We start from the raw sequence: 17,670 nt of genomic DNA, 5'->3' as shown, positions 1-17,670 counted from the left end.
AGAAATGGACAAATTCTTAGAAAGGTACAATCTCCCAAGTCTGAACCCAGAAGCAATAGAAAATATGAACAGACAAATCACAAGTACTGAAATTGAAACTGTGATTTAAAAACTCCCAATAAACAAAATTCCAGGACCCAATGGCTTCACAGGAGAATTCTATCAAACGTTTAGAGACAAGTTAACACTTATCACTCTCAAGCTCCTCCAAAAACTTGCAGAGGAAGGAATAATTGCAAACTCATTCTATGAGGCCGCCATCACACTGATACCAAAACCAGACAAAGATACCACAGAAAAAGAAAATTATAGGCCAATATGACTGATGAACATAGATGTAAAAAATCCTCAGGAAAATACTAGCAATCCAAATCCAACAATACATTATGATGTACTCCATGATCAAGTGAGATTTATCCCAGGGATGCAAGGATTTTTCAATATCCACAAATCAATCAGTGGGATACACCACATAACAAATTGAGGAATAAAACCCATATGATCATCTAAATAGATACAGAAAACCTTTTGACAAATTCAACACCCACTTATGATTAAAAAAAAAAAACCTCCAGAAAGTAGGCATAGAGGGAACTTACCTCAACTTAATAAAGGCCATATATGACAAACCTACCACTAACATCATGCTCACTGGTGAAAAGCTGAAAGCATTTCCTCTAAGATTGGGAACAAGACAAGGATGTCCAATCTCACCACTTTTATTCAACATAGTTTTGGAAGTCCTTGCCATGGCATTAAAGCAGAAAAAGAATAAGATAAATGCAAACTGGAAAGGAAGAAGTAAAACTCTCACAGTTTGCAGATGACACGATACTATACGTAGATAATCCTAAAGATGCCACCAGTAAAATACTAGAGCTCATCAATGAATTTGGTAACGTTTCAGGATACAAAATTAATACACAGAAATCTCTTGCACTTCTCTACAGTAACAACAACAAAAGATCAGAAAGAGAAATTAAAGAAACAATCCCATTTACCATCACATCAAAAAGAATAAAATACCTAGGAATATAACTACCTAAGGATACAAAGGACCTGTACTCCAAAAACTGTAAGATGCTAATGAAAGTAATTGAAGGTGGCACAAACAAATGGAAAGATATACCATGTTCTGGATTGAAAGAATCAATAATGTCAAAAAGACTACTACACAAGGCAATCTACAGAGTCAATGCCATCCCTATCAAATTACCAATGGCATTTTTCACAGAACTAGAACAAAGTATGTTAAAATTTGTATGGAGGCACAAAAGACACCGAATATCCAAAGCAATCTTGAGGGAAAAAACGGAGCTAGAGGAATCAGGCTCCTTGACTTTAGACTATACTATGAAACTACAGTCATCAAAACAGTATAGTACTGGCACAAAACCAGAAATATAGATCAATGGGATAGGATAGAAAGCCCAGAAGTAAACCCATGCACCTATGGTCAATTAATCTCTGACAATGGAAGCAAGACTATACAATGGAAGAAAGTCTCTTCAATAAATGATGCTGGGAAAACTGGACATCCACATGTAAAAAAATGAACTTAGAACATTCTTTAACACCATATACAAAAACAAACTCAAAATGGATTAAAACCTAAATGTAAGACTGGTTACTATAAAACTCTTAGAGGAAAATTAGGCAGAACATACTTTGACATAAATCACAGCAATATCTTTTTTGATATGTCTCCTAGACAGATCAAAAATAAACAAATGGACCTAATTAAACTCAAAACCTTTTGCACAGCAAAGAAAACCATGGACAAAACAAAAAGACAACCCACAGAATGGGAGGAAGTATTTGCAAACAATGCAATGACAAGGGATCAGTCTCCAAAATTTACAAACAGCTCATGTAACTCAATATGAAAAAAACAAACAACCCAATCAAAAAATGGGCTGAAGACCTAAACAGACATTTCTCCAAAGAAGACGTACAGATATCCAAGAGGCACATGAAAAGATGTTCAATATCACTAAGTATTAGAGAAATACAAATCAAAACTACAATGAGATATCACCTCACACTTGTCAGTATGGCCATCATCAAAAAATCTACAAACAGTAAATACTGGAGATGGTGTGGAGAAAAGGGAACCCTCCTACACTGTTGGTGGGAATGTAAATTGGTACAGCCACTGTGGAGAACAGTATGGAGGTTCCTTAAGGGACTAAAAATAGAGCTACCATATGATCCAGTAATCCCACTCTTCGGCATATATCCAGAGAAAAACATGGTTCAAAAAGATACATGCACCCCAATGTTCATTGTAGCACTGTTTACAATAGCCAGGACATGGAAGCAACCTAAATGTCCATCAACAAATGAATACATAAAGAAGATGTAGTATATATGAAATGGAATATTATTTAGTCATTACAAAGAATGAAATAATGTGATTTGCAGCAACATGGATGGACCTGGAGATTATCATAGTAAGTGAAGTCAGACAGGGAAAGACAAATACCATATGATATCGCTTATATGCAGAATCTTTAAAAAATGATACAAATGAACTTATTTACAAAACAGAAACAGAGAAGGAACTTATGGTTACCAGAGGTGAAGGGTGGGTGGGAGGGATAGATTGGGAGTTTGGGATTAACATGTACATACTACTCTTGTATTTAAAATGGATAACCAACAAGTACCTACTGTATAGCACAGGGAACTCTGCTTAATGCTCTGTAATAATGTAAATGGGAAAAGAATTTTAAAAAAGAATAGACACATGCATATGTATAACTGAATCACTTTGCTATACACCTGAAACTAACAAAACATTGTTAATCAACTATGCTCCAATAGAGTAAAATAAAAATTTAAAAAAAACCCCACAGAGATTGATATCTGGATGTGAATGATCCAGAGCCTATTAAATGTTAACCTACCCATACCAGCTACCCCAGCTCCTTTGAAAGCTTCCATTATAGAAAGTGGGATTGCTTAAAAGCCTTCATTACAAACAGATTGGTAGATTAAAATACCAGCATCCCTACTGACATCAGGTGGTGTGTGGTTTTAACTTGTTTGCCGTTCCTTTTGTTTGTTTTTAATATGGAATAAATATCTTTGCCCATTTTTAAAAAAATGGCTGCCTTGATTGTCTATGTCTCCAGTGGGAGTCCCAGTTCCCTCTTGCCTCTCTGAGGGGCTCTCTAAGATCAACAAGTGGGTCTGACCTGGTCTCCTTTCAAATTACTGCTTCTGCAGTGGGTCTCAGAGAGTGTGAAATTTTGCATGTACCCTTCAAGCCCAGAGTCTGTTTCCCAAAGGCCTCCAGCTCTCCCATATGCAAACTTGGTTAGCCTTCAAACCCCGATGTTTGGGGACTCACCTTCCAAGTAAAGGACCTCTGGGATTGGGAGCCCTCTGTGGGGCTTGGACCCCTCACTCCTTGGGAAGAACCTCTTCAATTGTGATTATCCTCCTATTTGTTGGTCAGCTCGCCAGGATTGTGGATCTTGACTATACCATGTCTTTGCCCCCCATCCCACCTGTCTCCTTGTGGTTCCTTCTTTATATATTTAGATGTGGAAAATCTTTTTGGTTCATCTTCATGTCATTCTCACTAATTTTGGTGTGTCCATGGGAGGAGTTGAGCTCAGGGTCTTCCTACTCTGTCATCTTGGCTGTTCCTCAAAACACTCAGGATATTATATTTGGTTTAGACCTTTACTGCATTTTACCCATAGTCCATTTCAGTCTTTAGTCATGTAACTTTTATGGTAACCCTGGCTGGAGACTCTACATCTGAATCATATTTGACCACATGGGTCCACCTGAATAGGACAACTTGGACAACAGTCAGCCACATCCCCTCCTTCAATTCACTCTAAATTGTCACAGGCTCTTGGTTTCATCTGTCTTTGTACCCATTTCTTATGGTCTTGTTTACTGAAATCTTGTTGTTATTTGGTACTTTTTGAAATGAGTCCACCAACAGTGTTATGAATCTACTTGGGCTTGGAGGCAAAAAATTCATGCTATTTAGAGTTGTACATAACAGCAGTGAGAACGTGAGAGGCTCTGCCATTACCACAATGATTTAGTAGATGACTCTGTGTCATCTCTATTGGCTGCTCAAAGACCTCTTTGGTTATAAGTTGTGAGATTTGTCTTAGTTGAGTAGATAAAGTTGCTGGTCAAATGATCTGGCTAAATAAGTTCCCTGAATTTTCCAGGACATTAAGGAAATGTCCTGGAAGAAAACCCCAACTGATGAAATGTTAGTGACCTCAGGTAGAAGGACTATGTGCTCCTTATAATGGAAGGGAGGGGAGTAGGAGAAAGGATGAAGTGACCTCTTGTTCAGAGGAAGAGCCAAAGGGTGATGCCATGTAGAAAGACTGAGTTTTGTTTTGTACAGTTCCCAACATGCTGGTCAATGCAGAATTTATTTGACAAATAATTATTGAGAATTTAAGGGCTTAATGTCAAGATCTAGGAAATTCTGAAGACCTGGGTCCAGTGAGATCACTCCTGCAGGATGATCCTGGATGTCTGTACAACAGAAAACACTGAGCAATAATTATTCTCACATATATTCAGACTGGGAGAAACAAAGGTATAATATGCATGTACTTCTCCTGCTGCATGTATTTTTATTCAACAACCATTTACAGAGCCCCTGCCATGTGCCAAGAAATTTGTATATTCATTTATTAAATTAAGCTTTCATTGAGTATTTACTATATCCTAGGCACTGAGGAAGCCAAGGATACCAGCATGAATAAGTCACAGCAACTACCATCCTCAAAGAATCTGTGGAGGATAAAGAGAGAAGAGATAGCCATGCTCTTAGCTGTCACCCCTCCTGGTCATTTGAACCCAGGGAGATGCAGTCCCTCAAAGGAAACTTGTACCATCACAGGAAGAAGTGAATGTGGATAAGGGAGAGCAAGGACTGGAATTGGAAGGGAAATGTACAAGAAGGATGTGGTGAGACAGATATCCTAGTAGAGGAAAGACATTCTGTTTGCCAAATGACTTAGGGCTGGTATAGGTGAAAGTTATGAGAATACTGCAGCTTGTCAGAAGATTGGAATTCTTTCTCACAATAGGATTGTTTCATTCTGTGTTTTTAAAAATGTGCAGGCTTATATTTTGCCAGACTTAAAGCACTATATGGAGAGTTCATTTTATAAAGCAAAATTATGCAAGAGGAAGACAGCACCTCAAGTTTTCATCAGAGAGGCCACATACAATTCAAATCAGAGCTCATGGCCCACCACGGGACTGAAACAACCTGAAGTGGAGAACATAATCTACATCCCACACAGCCTCCAGACAGTCTCTCTGGTAGCCTGATGATTAATGCATAAACTAGAAAGACATTTCATTGACTGCCTTCTAGTCCCATGAGCGCAATGTAGTCAATAAATATTTATTGAATGTAATTTCCAGGGGCTTGCAGCACTTACTCTGTGATAACTTACAAGCGAATAAGCAAGAATTGTTCAGGGTGGTTACAAATAAATATATAAATGTATGTTAATGGAATCCAAAATACAAATGGACAGTAAGAAAGGAAATATGTAACCTTCTGCAGACAAGTCATCCAAGTGGTACTAGATTTAGGGTAAATAAGAAAGAAGTGCATTACACAAACCCCAGAAGTGAGAATTGCAAGAGAGAGAAAGAAGAAAGAAAAAAAGGGAGGAAGGAGATTTATAAATGGCTCTATTTCATACAAATGAAAATATATACATTTTTAAAGTCAATCTTTTTTAGTCTCTCTGGCTTTATGTGTACAATACTTTTATCTGTCACTGAAATAGCGCCTACACTCAGGAAATGGCAGAGTTAACTGAAATGGGCTTCCAAATTACAATTTTTGCAATAAAAATAAAATATGGCTTTCTGCCACCCATTTGGAGCTACAGCACTGATATGCTTATGCGATCCCCCTTAAGCCCCAGTCACATTAGATTCTGAGCCATGTATCACCAATTCGGCCATGAGGATGACTGTTAGGTTAAATTTATTAAAGTCTGAACATTTATTCTGAGTTAAAAGTAAATTAAAAATTTGCATTTGAAATAATATCCAAAAGAGACAGTGTAATCACCACATTCTCCCTTGTGCATCCTCTCTAAGCTCCTGTGAAGTCTGAGAATGCACAGACACAGTGAAAGCAGGAGCCTGGGAGGTGCTGAAGCTGAGACAGGCATCTTCACGGCTGCATGTCCAGCTTTGTAGGGGAAAGATCTTGTCTCTGGGAAATGCTTCAGTAAGCAATTTTACAATTTTAATACAAACACTCAAAAGAGACTCTAGTCATGACCAACCAGGTCCAGCCCTTCAGCAAATTGGAAAGAAGACAATAGTGATTGCACAAATCCACATCCACTGGCTCTGATTCTAGGATTGCCACAACAACCCCATGACTAAAGAGGAAACAAAGGTTTCATTGCTGTCAGGCAGCAGGAAAGAGGCAGAACCAAGAGGGAAATCAAGACTTCTCAGGATTCTTTTCAGGATACCACCCCAAGTATAGAAGGTCATCAGGTCTGCAGTACACTGGACCTCCGTTGGAAGTAGCCAGACAATGCTTGATTCACTGCAGGTTGAGAGTTGTCTTTGCCTTCTTTCTTTCTTTCTTTCTTTCTTTTTTTTGCGGTACGCGGGCCTCTCACTGTTGTGGCCTCTCCCGCCGCGGAGCACAGGCTCCGGACGCGCAGGCTCAGCGGCCATGGCTCACGGGCCCAGCTGCTCCGCGGCATGTGGGATCTTCCCGGACCAGGGCACGGACCCGTGTCCCCTGCATCGACAGGCGGACTCTCAACCACTGCGCCACCAGGGAAGCCCTGCCCTTTCTTTCTTATATATAAATTTATTTATTTATTTTTGGCTGCGTTGGGTCTTCCTTGTTGCGTGCGGGCATTCTCTAGTTGCGGCAGGCAGAGGCTACTCTTCGTTGGGGTGCGTGGGCTTATTACAGTGGCTTCTCTTGTTGCGGAGCACGGGCTCTAGGCACGCGGGCTTCAGTAGTTGTGGCGTGTGGGCTCAGTATTTGTGGTTCACGGGCTCTACAGCACAAGCTCAGTAGTTGTGATGCACAGGTTTAGTTGCCCCGTGGCATGTGGCATCTTCCCGAACCAAGGCTCAAACCCGTGTCCCCTGCATTGGCAGGCAGATTCTTAACCACTGTGCCACCAGGGAAATCCCTGTCTTTGCCCTTTCAATGCTCTGTAGATGGTAGTTGAGTAACAGACTTTATAGCCACCAAATCAACCAGGGAAATTTGCCCAGAGATTTATAGATTACTACTCACCTCCACCACAATATCTTTTGCAAGTCTATTCCTAATTCCGCTCTCTCCTGACTTCAAGACTACCTACACTTAGTGTCCTTTTGTTAAAGCATAATTATATTTCCCAAATAGGTGATAACATTTTCAGAGTCATGCTGACACTTTTGTGTGTTTGACAAAGGAGGGGCACAGTGACTTGCTGATATGTCATGACTAAAATATTCAAATAAGAGTAGAGACATGGGTATGAAATGTACAGTGTGGGAAGTCCATAATTATGTAATATCTTTTTATGGTGACAGATCACAACCAGACTTCTTATGGTGATCATTTTGAACTGCATAGAAATATCCAATCACTATGCTGTATACCAGGAACTAACATAGTGTTATACTTCAAAAACAAACAAACTCATAGAAAAAGAAGATCAGATTTGTGGTTTTCAGAGGTGGGGGTTGGGGGAGTGGGAATTGGGTAAAAGTAGCCAAAAGGTACAAATTTTCATTATAAGATAAAAAAGTACTAAGGATGTAATATACAACATGATAAATATAATTGACACTGCTGTATGTTATATATGAAAGTTGTTAAGAGAATAAATCCTAAGAGCTCTCATCACAAGGAAAAAAATTACTATCAACCCTTAGAATGTACATATATATATATATATATAAACCACTTTGGTGTACAGTAGAAACTAACACTATATTATAAATCAACAATACTTGAATAAAATAAATTTTAAAAAAGACTACCTAACCACTTTCCAAAAGAGGGAGAAGGAAAAGATACTGGGGATTTCCTTCCGGGGAGCTATCATCAGTTCTGATTACATGTGTAAAAGCTGACCTGAGGCATCCTAATATTCTTTCATATACTGAACACTGTCTGTGCCATCGCTCTTACAGACCAGAGAAGGAAAGCCTAAGTCCCTAGCAAGAAAATCTAGGAAAAGTTATTCTAAAAGGTATTCTATAAAAGGACAATCAGGGAAGCCTTCATGAAAACTGAGCCATCACGCTTCTCAGACAGGGAAGATCTAACTAATCATAACATGGAGAAGGGAGGAAGTCTCTGAATGCTTCTTGCCCTTCAAGCCAGATGCTCAGCAGGCTCACCCCAAATCCAGCCAAGCACACCCCTTTAAGCCTCTTCAATAATCCACCTGCCATTCCGAATCTGCAGCCTCCCTAAGGCTCTGAGGTATTTATCAGATTACCACTTGAGGTCACATATCCTACTGTCATGTTTTGTGGCTGTTTATTTATATGCGTTTTCTCCTTGGAGAAATTAGAAGCTCGGAGTTCACAAGGAAACACAGTGCTCTGCGTGCGGCAGGTGCACAGTGTGAATTTGTAGTGCACATACTGAATGAAATTGCTTTCCTTGTAAGCCTGGCCCCAGTTCCAGCCTAGAGATCCTAGAGTCCAAAGACTGTAGAAAAGAATTATGTGGAATTATTTGGAGCCAGCTGACAGCTGTTCTATTTGTCTGCTCATTTCTGAAGTCTCCATTGACTATTCAGTCCCATGGAAGCCAGAAACACCTGCCTGTCAGAGAATCAAATGCATGATTCGGAGACTTTGTCAGATACTTAAACCCAAAAGGCGGTATAAGACATAATTCCTACTGTGAAAAAAAAATGCATATTTTAAGGGATGGATCCATGAACTCTGCAAAAAATAATTGTTTTCAGTGTAGACAATATTTATTGGCAGGTGTTAAGAGTGCAAAATAGTAACAAAGGGATGGGAAAAGAGGTTGACATGGCTCCCCTTCCCCAAGTGAGGACCCTGTAACCAGGCCAGTGAGGTAGGAGTACTTGACTTCAGCCACTTTGAGTCCAGCATCCACTGGAGAACAAGATTCCAGGCAGGAGGGGTCCTCACAACATGGGGGAAGGGAGCAGTACCCTAGAAGGGGCGTGAGCTCTGTTCCATCCCAAGCTGCTTCGTTCCTGTCCACCACACACCTCAAAAGCTCGGGGCAGGGGTGTTAGGGGACTGGGCTAAACCTATTCCTTTAAAAGGTAAGTGATTTTTTCAATGCAGGAGGCAGAATTGATGTGACTATAACTGATATGAAATGCTGATTGGAACATTTGTTAATTCTAAAATCTCAAAGTCTATACACAAATTCAGACGTGGACACTCATTCAGATGACACCACTCAGTGCTTGATCCCAAGTAAGAGATGGAGAAATGGCTCCAGACCTAAAGTCATCATTCACTTTGCTTCCCTCTTCCTGCAGAGAGGTTTCATCTACCCTGGGCTTTGATATGCTCAAGTGTATCTGTCTCAGGAGGTGGAGAGTCTCTTTCTCTTCATGAAGCATACTTTGTTAGCCATACACTGACTTTTAGATGTTCAAAGAATTGGTGAAGATTTCTCCAGGAGCTATTGGTTTTTTGTTAGCTTTAGGCCACTGCTTTCTCATTTGTACACATTCACTTCCCTTCAAATTGTATGGACCTGTACAGGATTGCTAGCCTTTAAAATTGCCACACCAGGACTTTAAAAACTACTATTTCTATCACCATTATTCCTTAATCCAAAAAAGGTAAAAATAGGCTTTACATTGGCTAAATTCACAAAGTTGTTCTTATTTTTCTTATTTCACTGTAAACCACTGACATATACTTAGGCATCATGTCCCTAGCATAAGGACAAGGATGAAAATTTCTCTCCTGAAATGTTGCTAGATGGGTTCTAAAATATTAAAAATATATGGCTGAGTTTAGCATTTATGTCATAAAAGTCATAAAACTTAAGGATAGAATATGAAAAAGAAAATAATTGTAAAAATCACCAGGACTCAAAGGGCTTCTGGAGAATTTTTCACTGGGCAGGAACAATACATAATCACTAATGCAGATTTTGGTGACCAAATTGGAATTTTTGTCCTTTCTTCTCTGTTCCAGGTACATGGCCATCATCCACCCCCTCCAGCCCCGACTGTCGGCCACAGCCACCAAGGTGGTCATCTGCGTCATCTGGGTCCTGGCTCTCCTCCTGGCCTTCCCCCAGGGCTACTACTCAACCACGGAGACCATGCCCAACCGAGTGGTGTGCATGATCGATTGGCCGGAGCATCCCAACAAGATTTATGAGAAAGTGTGAGTAGAGATGAATTTCAGTGCCTTCTTTGCCCTTTCTTGTTCCTTCTTTCTTTTGTTCTTCTGGTGGTTAGGATTTAATTTGTATGTTAGGTTTTAATTTGTAAACATTTCTCACAACCACTCTGTGTCAGGTTGATGTGTCCATAATTTTCAGGAGACTGTTATGTCCCAAATACTATTCTGGATTTTGAATGAAAAGTTTTAAAATATAAGACCTGGATCCTGATATAGCATACCATTTGGGCACACTACCGTGTCCCTCTTACCAGTGACTTTGCCCTGCCAGTGTCTGCATTTCTTTGCCTGGGAACTTTTTCCTACCCTATAGAGTGCCATTTTGCCCTCTTGCACAGCATGCCAGAGGGTAAGGGAATTATCTTTCCCTCCACACTCCCAGCAGCTCTCAAAAACAACTGATGGGGGAACTTCTCTGGTGGTGCAGTGGTTAAGAATCCGCCTGCCAATGCAGGGGACAGGGGTTCAAGCCCTGGTCTGGGAAGGTCCCACATACCACGGAGCAACCTAAGCCAGTGCACCACAACTACTGAGCTCGTGCTCTAAAGCCTGCGAGCCACAGCTATTGAAACCCACACGCCTAGAGCCTGTGCTCCGCAAGTGATGCCACCGCAATGAGAAGCCCGCACACTGCAATGAAGAGTAGCCCCCGCTCACCGCAACTAGAGAGAGCCTGCACACAGCAACAATGACCCAACTCAACCAAAAAAAAAACACACACAAACTGATGGGAGTTGGCATATGAACACCCCAGCTCCCTCCCCCTTCAGGTGGGAGGTCTCTGAGGTGTGTGTTTTACTGTGTTCAGGGTTTCCTCTTGGGATTAAGCTCCAGTCACCCTGGTAGCAGCTGGCTCAATGACACACGCTTTGTTAGCCCCACTCCCTACTAGTGTTTCTTTCTCCTTCCAAATAAGTCATTTGCACCTGAATCTTTATCTCAGGATGTGTCTCTGGGGAAAACTAAACCAAAACACCTACCTTCTAGGATTTTGCAGCTGGAAAAATACCTATACATGTGAAATGCATGGGAAGGCAAGGCCAGAACATTGAGACCTTATGAGTAACAGGTCCCCCACAGGACAAGACTGTTTCTCTTCCAGCGGCCTGACCGATCACATTTAGGGCTTTTTAAAGCTATCTTGGCACATTTTCCAAAATTTCTTATCTTAGAGGCAACATTAAAATGCCTTATTCTTTGTTTTGTTCTATTCAAGTGAGCAGCAATTTGACATTTATATTATCATCAGTTTTCTGGATTCAAAGCACATTGATAATATGGCTCCTTTTGAAAGTCCTCTATAATTTTCCAATCTTGGGTTTATTAAGTGAATTGTAAAAGAAAGACCACTTGTATTAGAATCAGAAGATCTGGGTGTTAATTACAAGATTGCCAGTTTCTAGCTTTGTGACCCTGGGCAAGAGCACAGTCTCTCCTCGTTGTTAAATGGAATATGATAAAGCACTGCCTCACATAAAAAACTGTTTTGAAGAGCAAACAAGATAATGTATTCTCGCCTTGTAAGCTATTAAATGCCATACGAAAGATAAGATACTGTTATTGAACTAAATTCATTAGATAGTATAATATAATCATTATAGACCTTTGAACTTATTAAATGGTAAAATGAGACACTGTACCTGTTGGCCCTCTAGATTTGAGGGTCCAAAATCCTGTTGCACACAGAGTTACACTACTGCATCTGTTCCATGGAGCATGGAAATGTAGCCTGTCAGAAAGCAATACATAAAGTTCAGACTTTGCCTTCCAGACACAGACAGCGGGATTTAATTGATCAGGCAGTGGGAGGATTAATGCTTAGCCTAGGAGATGTTGAACATTTTTCTTTCAAGTGAAACTACAAGCCTGAGCAGAGTCACAGTGGGAGAAAGAACATAGCTTTACAAGCTGTACGGGACCCATGAACATGTTCAAGCCAGAAGCTTCCCTCAAAAGGGGGAAAAAAAACCCCTCTGAATTAAAGTTCATTATATAAACTGCTTCAGAAACTGCCGTCAACTTCATGGACCTTAGCTCAGTTCTTAGTTCTTGTGAGCTTTTCAAAGTCTGATCACCTTTCTGAAACTTTTTGCTTCAAATAAGCACAGTTCTTTTATCTTCCAACAAATTCAAATTTTAACTTGGAAATAAAGGTTTATTTTCTCACAGATCTCTGGGATCTCATGCAAGAAACAATAGTGTTTTACTTTTAAACATTTTTCTGTTTTATGCTTACTAATGATTAGAAAGTCCCTTTGAGACTCAATGTTTTGGACTGTCCTTTCAAGTTACCTTTAAAGAATTTTGGGTAACTGCTACTGGATGCATGGTTAGGTTTGCCATTATTGTTTATTTCATGATTTTAACCTAAAAACAAATGGGCCTGGAATAAGAGCTCCTGATTTTATCTATTCAAGATGTATAAAATGTTTATAGATGCAGTGGTAAGTTGAAAGCATCCACATTTGCCATTCACATATTGTCTGTGATACAAACATAAGTGTAAGCTTTATGCAAACCTATTTTATTTTTGTCAGTATCTGTCATAATGCATCATGATATATTTTTTAGGGAATTTAAATTCCATCAGTTCTAAACTAAGTACTTTATTATATTCTCTTTTATTAGAACTAATGATTGCCATTTCCACAGTACACAGTAATTCCAAATTTGAAACCATAATGAAATTTTATTTTGAGACAGGGTAAGAGCATAGGCTTGAGAGTTAAATGAGTGATCAACTCCCAGCTACATCTCTCTCTAGTTGAGTCGTAATAGTCAAGTTATTCAAGCTCCTAAGCCTAATAGTACAGTCCATATAGAGGTGTTGAGAGAAGTAAATAAGGTACTTGCTTAGCTCAGTGCCATGCACATTGGAAAGAATCTAGTGAATGTTACCTACTGTTGTTAGCGTCATTCATTGATCTGGGTACATGGGCAGAAAACTGGCAGCAGGGAGTGAGATGGGCAAATGCTTAGGCCCAATTCATCTGATGAATAATTTATGCCAGATAATTACGCTAAAAGGTTTTGTGAAAATCTGGGTCTTTTGAAAATCTTTGAAAGTCTGGCATTTGCCTTCTGGCTACATGGTTAACCTCTAACCCTGATCACTTATCATTTAGATTCTTATTAATACATGTATTAAAGTAAACACTTTTAAAGAAACGCAATCCAATAAAAGGACAGGCAAAAGATATCCTTATATATTAAATGGCCAATTAATATATAAGGAGGCACACAACTTCATTCATCAACAGTGAAATGAAAATTAAAACCATAATGAGATCTTACTATCTACCTATTAGACTAGCAAATGTTCAGAAGTCTGACTAAACTAAGCATTTAGAACTTTTGGTGAAGAACCTTAGTAGACTGCTAAAAGTATACATTGATAAAACCACATTGGAAAACATTTTGTAGTATCTAGAAAAGAAGAAACTATTCATACCCCATAACCCTGCAATTTCACTCAGGGGTAATTAATTACCCTAGAAAAACTCATGCTATGAACCCACATACATCTAGATATTGTTTATATCAGCATCATTCTTAAAGCCCTAAACTGGAGATATTCCAAATGTCCGTCTTCAGTTAGATGGATATTTTAACTGTGGTACAAGCATGCCGTGGAATATTATGTAGTTGGCAGAATGAACAAAATGTAGCTCCATGCAGCATAAATGGCTCTTGTAAATAAGGTTTTAAAACAAGCAAAATGAAAGGTGGTAATACTACAACTGCAAGCAAAGAAGTAGTTACCATGAAAGTGAAGACTGTGATTATCTTTCAAGGGAGAGAAAGGGATGTGATCAAGAAGGGACACTTGGAGTTGCTTCTGAGGATATGGCATTATATTTCTCCAGCACAATGGTAGTAGCATGAGTGTTTGCTTTAAAATTACTCGTAATGCCAAGTAGTTTGACTTATGCACTTTGTCTGGAATTTATGTTTCATTTTTATTTAACTTAAAATTAAATGCTATCCAAAGGTTTTTGCTTTTGCAAGCTCTCAAGATACTGCTTCCATTGGGATAACCCCAAATTTCCTCCATAAGAAATTATCTTCTGAAGTGTGGGCTGTGCCTGGGGTGACATTCATAAGTACTCATCTCTGAATTAGCCGAAGTATGGATGGGCCCCGTTTCATTCTCACGTTTATTTGCATTTTGCCTTGCTAACTCCTATGTGTCAGCCCATTTGGAATTTTTCCAATTGGTCTAATGGGGGTTAGGACAAATTATTGTCCCTGGAAGGATGTGACAAATGTTAACCAGAGAACAAGCCCATAGACTCTCCACAGCACTCATCCCTTGCTGCTATTATTCATAAGCACGTACATCTGGGCTACAAAATGCTACAGATAGACTTGGTTCATCTTCCTGGAAAATCATTTAAAACTTCATTTTGCATTTAAAAATATAAATAAATTATGGGGTATAATGAAAGTTCTTATAATTTCTTTAATCACCCATATTCCCATCATTTACAAAGGCTCTAACATTTTGATGAATTTCCATCCAGGGAAATATTGTTCTTAGTTTCTTTTGAAGTGTCTTGTGTACCTACAGGTCAACACAAATATAGATTGTTTCCCTTTTTGTAACACAAAATGTAGCTTATTATGCACATTGTTCTGTTTTTTATTTAACTTAATACGTCTTAGAGATCTTTTCATATCAGTTCATGAAAAGCTTCTCTATTCTTTTTTTCAGCTACACAGTACTCCATGTTATAAATGTACAATATTATTTAACCAGTCACTTTTAGTGGACTTGGGATTGTCTCCAGCCTTTTGCTATTGGATTGCTGTCATGAATAACCTTTACATTTATAATGTAAGGCTATGTGGAGCATAAAAATCCCCAAAATGGAATTGCTGGGTCAAATTTTTATATTGGCCTTCCATACTAATTTACATTCCCACCAGAAATGTGTGAAAGTCTCTGTTTCTCCACAGCCTCGTCAACAGACTGTATTGTCAAGATTTTAGATTTTTACCCACTAAAGTTAAATAAGTTTCCAATAAGTTTCTCTTATTGGAACAGGGTTGAATTTTTTTCATAGTTTGAATCATTTGTATTTACATTTTATAATCCGCCATTTACCATATCATAAAGAATTTCTTATGTCATTATACATGTTTGTACAATTTGATGTGAACATATATGTGTGTATGCATATGTAAATAATAGTTTTTTTAACTAATCTCCTTCTTTGAAAATTGATTAGTGATTTCCCTTAGCTGACTAGTAAGATAAAACAGCAAACTTCATAAGCAGGCTGCTTCTAGCTACATCCCTAGATCCCTGCAGGGACAGGTTCAATTTCTTCTGTCATCCACTGTTTATGTCTACAATCTGCAGTTATGGAATGTTATTCTAAAATTATTCATGAAACTGGAGACTTGAGTTCATTATTAATATAGTATTGTCATAGTTTGTGATTGAGTCCTGCCATAATTTTAGCAACTTGGCAGCTGTGACTGCTCTTGTGAAACTGTGACACTACCTAGGAAGTCCTGTAATGGTAGAGTGATTGACTGGTGAGGAAGAAAAATTTCACGGGTAACCAAAAGTAACTCTTCCCGATGGAGAAAAAAAGCACAGTAAAAGAAAAATTAAAGTATAAAGAAGAAATATTTGGCTTTGAAAAATGCAAATTCAGTAGCTATCAAAATTATTTGGATCCAAGCCCACTCTTGAGGATGCTATCCAGGGTGTCAAGTTGCCGTGGCCCTGGAAGGTTATGGGGTAATACCCCTGAGGACAAGGAAGATGAATGAGTCAATATTTCTTTATCAGAGGGCTCACCAATATGGCCAAGAAAAAGTCTATAATAAGGATGAAAAATGAGAAATACATCCCAAAGAATGAGATTTAGGCAGCCTGGGGAATTTCAGCTTCCCTGAATCATTTATTAATATTGGTCATATGTGATTTTCTGTTAATTAAACTTCTTTGTACATAACTTTGTGGTAAAGTTTTAGCATGAAGTAAGATGTGCTTATCTGAATTACAAATATTACCAATAGTCCTGGGAAAGGAAACTATGTCAGAAAACAGCATCACTCATGACTATAATTACCTGGAGATTTTGTGAAAGTGTACATGAACGTGGATATATTAACTCTAATATAATTCTTTTATTTTTTATAAATTTATTCATTTTATTTATTTTTGGCTGCATTGGGTCTTCGTTGTTGCCCTCGGGCTTTCTCTAGTTGTGGCGACTGGGGGCTACTCTTCGCTGCAGTGCACGGGCTTCTCATTGTGGTAGCTTCTCTTCTTGCAGAGCATGGGCTCTAGGTGCATGGGCTTCAGTAATTTTGGCATGCAGGCTCAGTAGTTGTGGCACATGGGCTTAGTTGCTCTGTGGCATGTGGGATCTTCCAAGACTAGGGCTCCAAGCCCTAGTCCCCTGCATTGGCAGGCAGATTCTTTTTTTTTTTAAACATCTTTATTGGAGTATAATTGCTTTACAATGTTGTGTTAGTTTCTGCTGTATAGCAAAGTGAATCAGCTATACATATACATATATCCCCATATCCTTTCCCTCTTGCTTCTCCCTCCCATCTTCCCTATCCCACCCCTATAGGTGGTCACAAAGCACTGAGCTGATCTCCCTGTGCTATGCAGCTGCTTCCCACTAGTTATCTATTTTACATTTCATAGTGTATATATGTCACTGCCACTCTCTCACTTCGTCCCAGCTTACCCTTCCCCCTCCTTGTGTCCTGAAGTCCATTCTCTACATCTGGCAGGTGGATTTTTAACCACTGCACCACCAGGGAGGTCCTCTAATATAATTCTTAATTAGTACCAATTGTAACAGAAGACTGTCTTTATTTATAGCATTTTGTCTTTTGTATGTCATATCCCGTCATCTTAGCTGAAATATTTACATTTATACATATCCTTTAGTTTCATTAATAATAATGAAAATTAAAAATCAACTAATTGGTGGAGAATAAGAAGGAAAAAAGAATATTAGAAAAAGTACCTGTAGTTTACTTCCCCAATTTTCCACATTCTTGATTATTTCACAAATAAAAAACAAGTGTGGATCCTTTACCAACCTGCTCCAGGCCTTGCCAAAAGGGTGTCAGCATATTAGTGGTTCCAGGACTGTTTATGCTAGCTTGTATGATTAATCTCCTCCCTGACACCCACGACATTTATATAGCCCAGCACTCCTAGTATTGTCACTGCTGTTGATGGAAAGCAGTTAAACTGATAATGAAAAGTGCATTGATATTTCAAGG

The 17,670-nt window shown here is 39.0% G+C and overlaps 1 protein-coding gene across 1 annotated transcript in view; it reads left to right on the top strand.

The window, feature by feature from the left end:
* Positions 1 to 17,670, top strand: part of TACR1 (tachykinin receptor 1) — a gene marked incomplete at its 5' end in the record, with an annotated part of 93,376 nt that overhangs the window by 11,681 nt on the left and 64,025 nt on the right. Inside the window, one exon of the mRNA XM_082672593.1 lies at positions 10,195 to 10,389. Coding sequence (XP_082528719.1) covers positions 10,195 to 10,389 — 195 coding nt within the window. The remainder of the gene's footprint in view (positions 1 to 10,194; positions 10,390 to 17,670) is intronic.

This window comes from Grampus griseus, assembly GCF_964374135.1.
Source record: "Grampus griseus genome assembly, chromosome: 15".
In the NCBI taxonomy this organism is placed as follows: Eukaryota; Metazoa; Chordata; class Mammalia; order Artiodactyla; family Delphinidae; genus Grampus; species Grampus griseus.
Note: the sequence above shows the minus strand (reverse complement) of the source record. Positions and strands in the feature narration are given on the sequence as shown.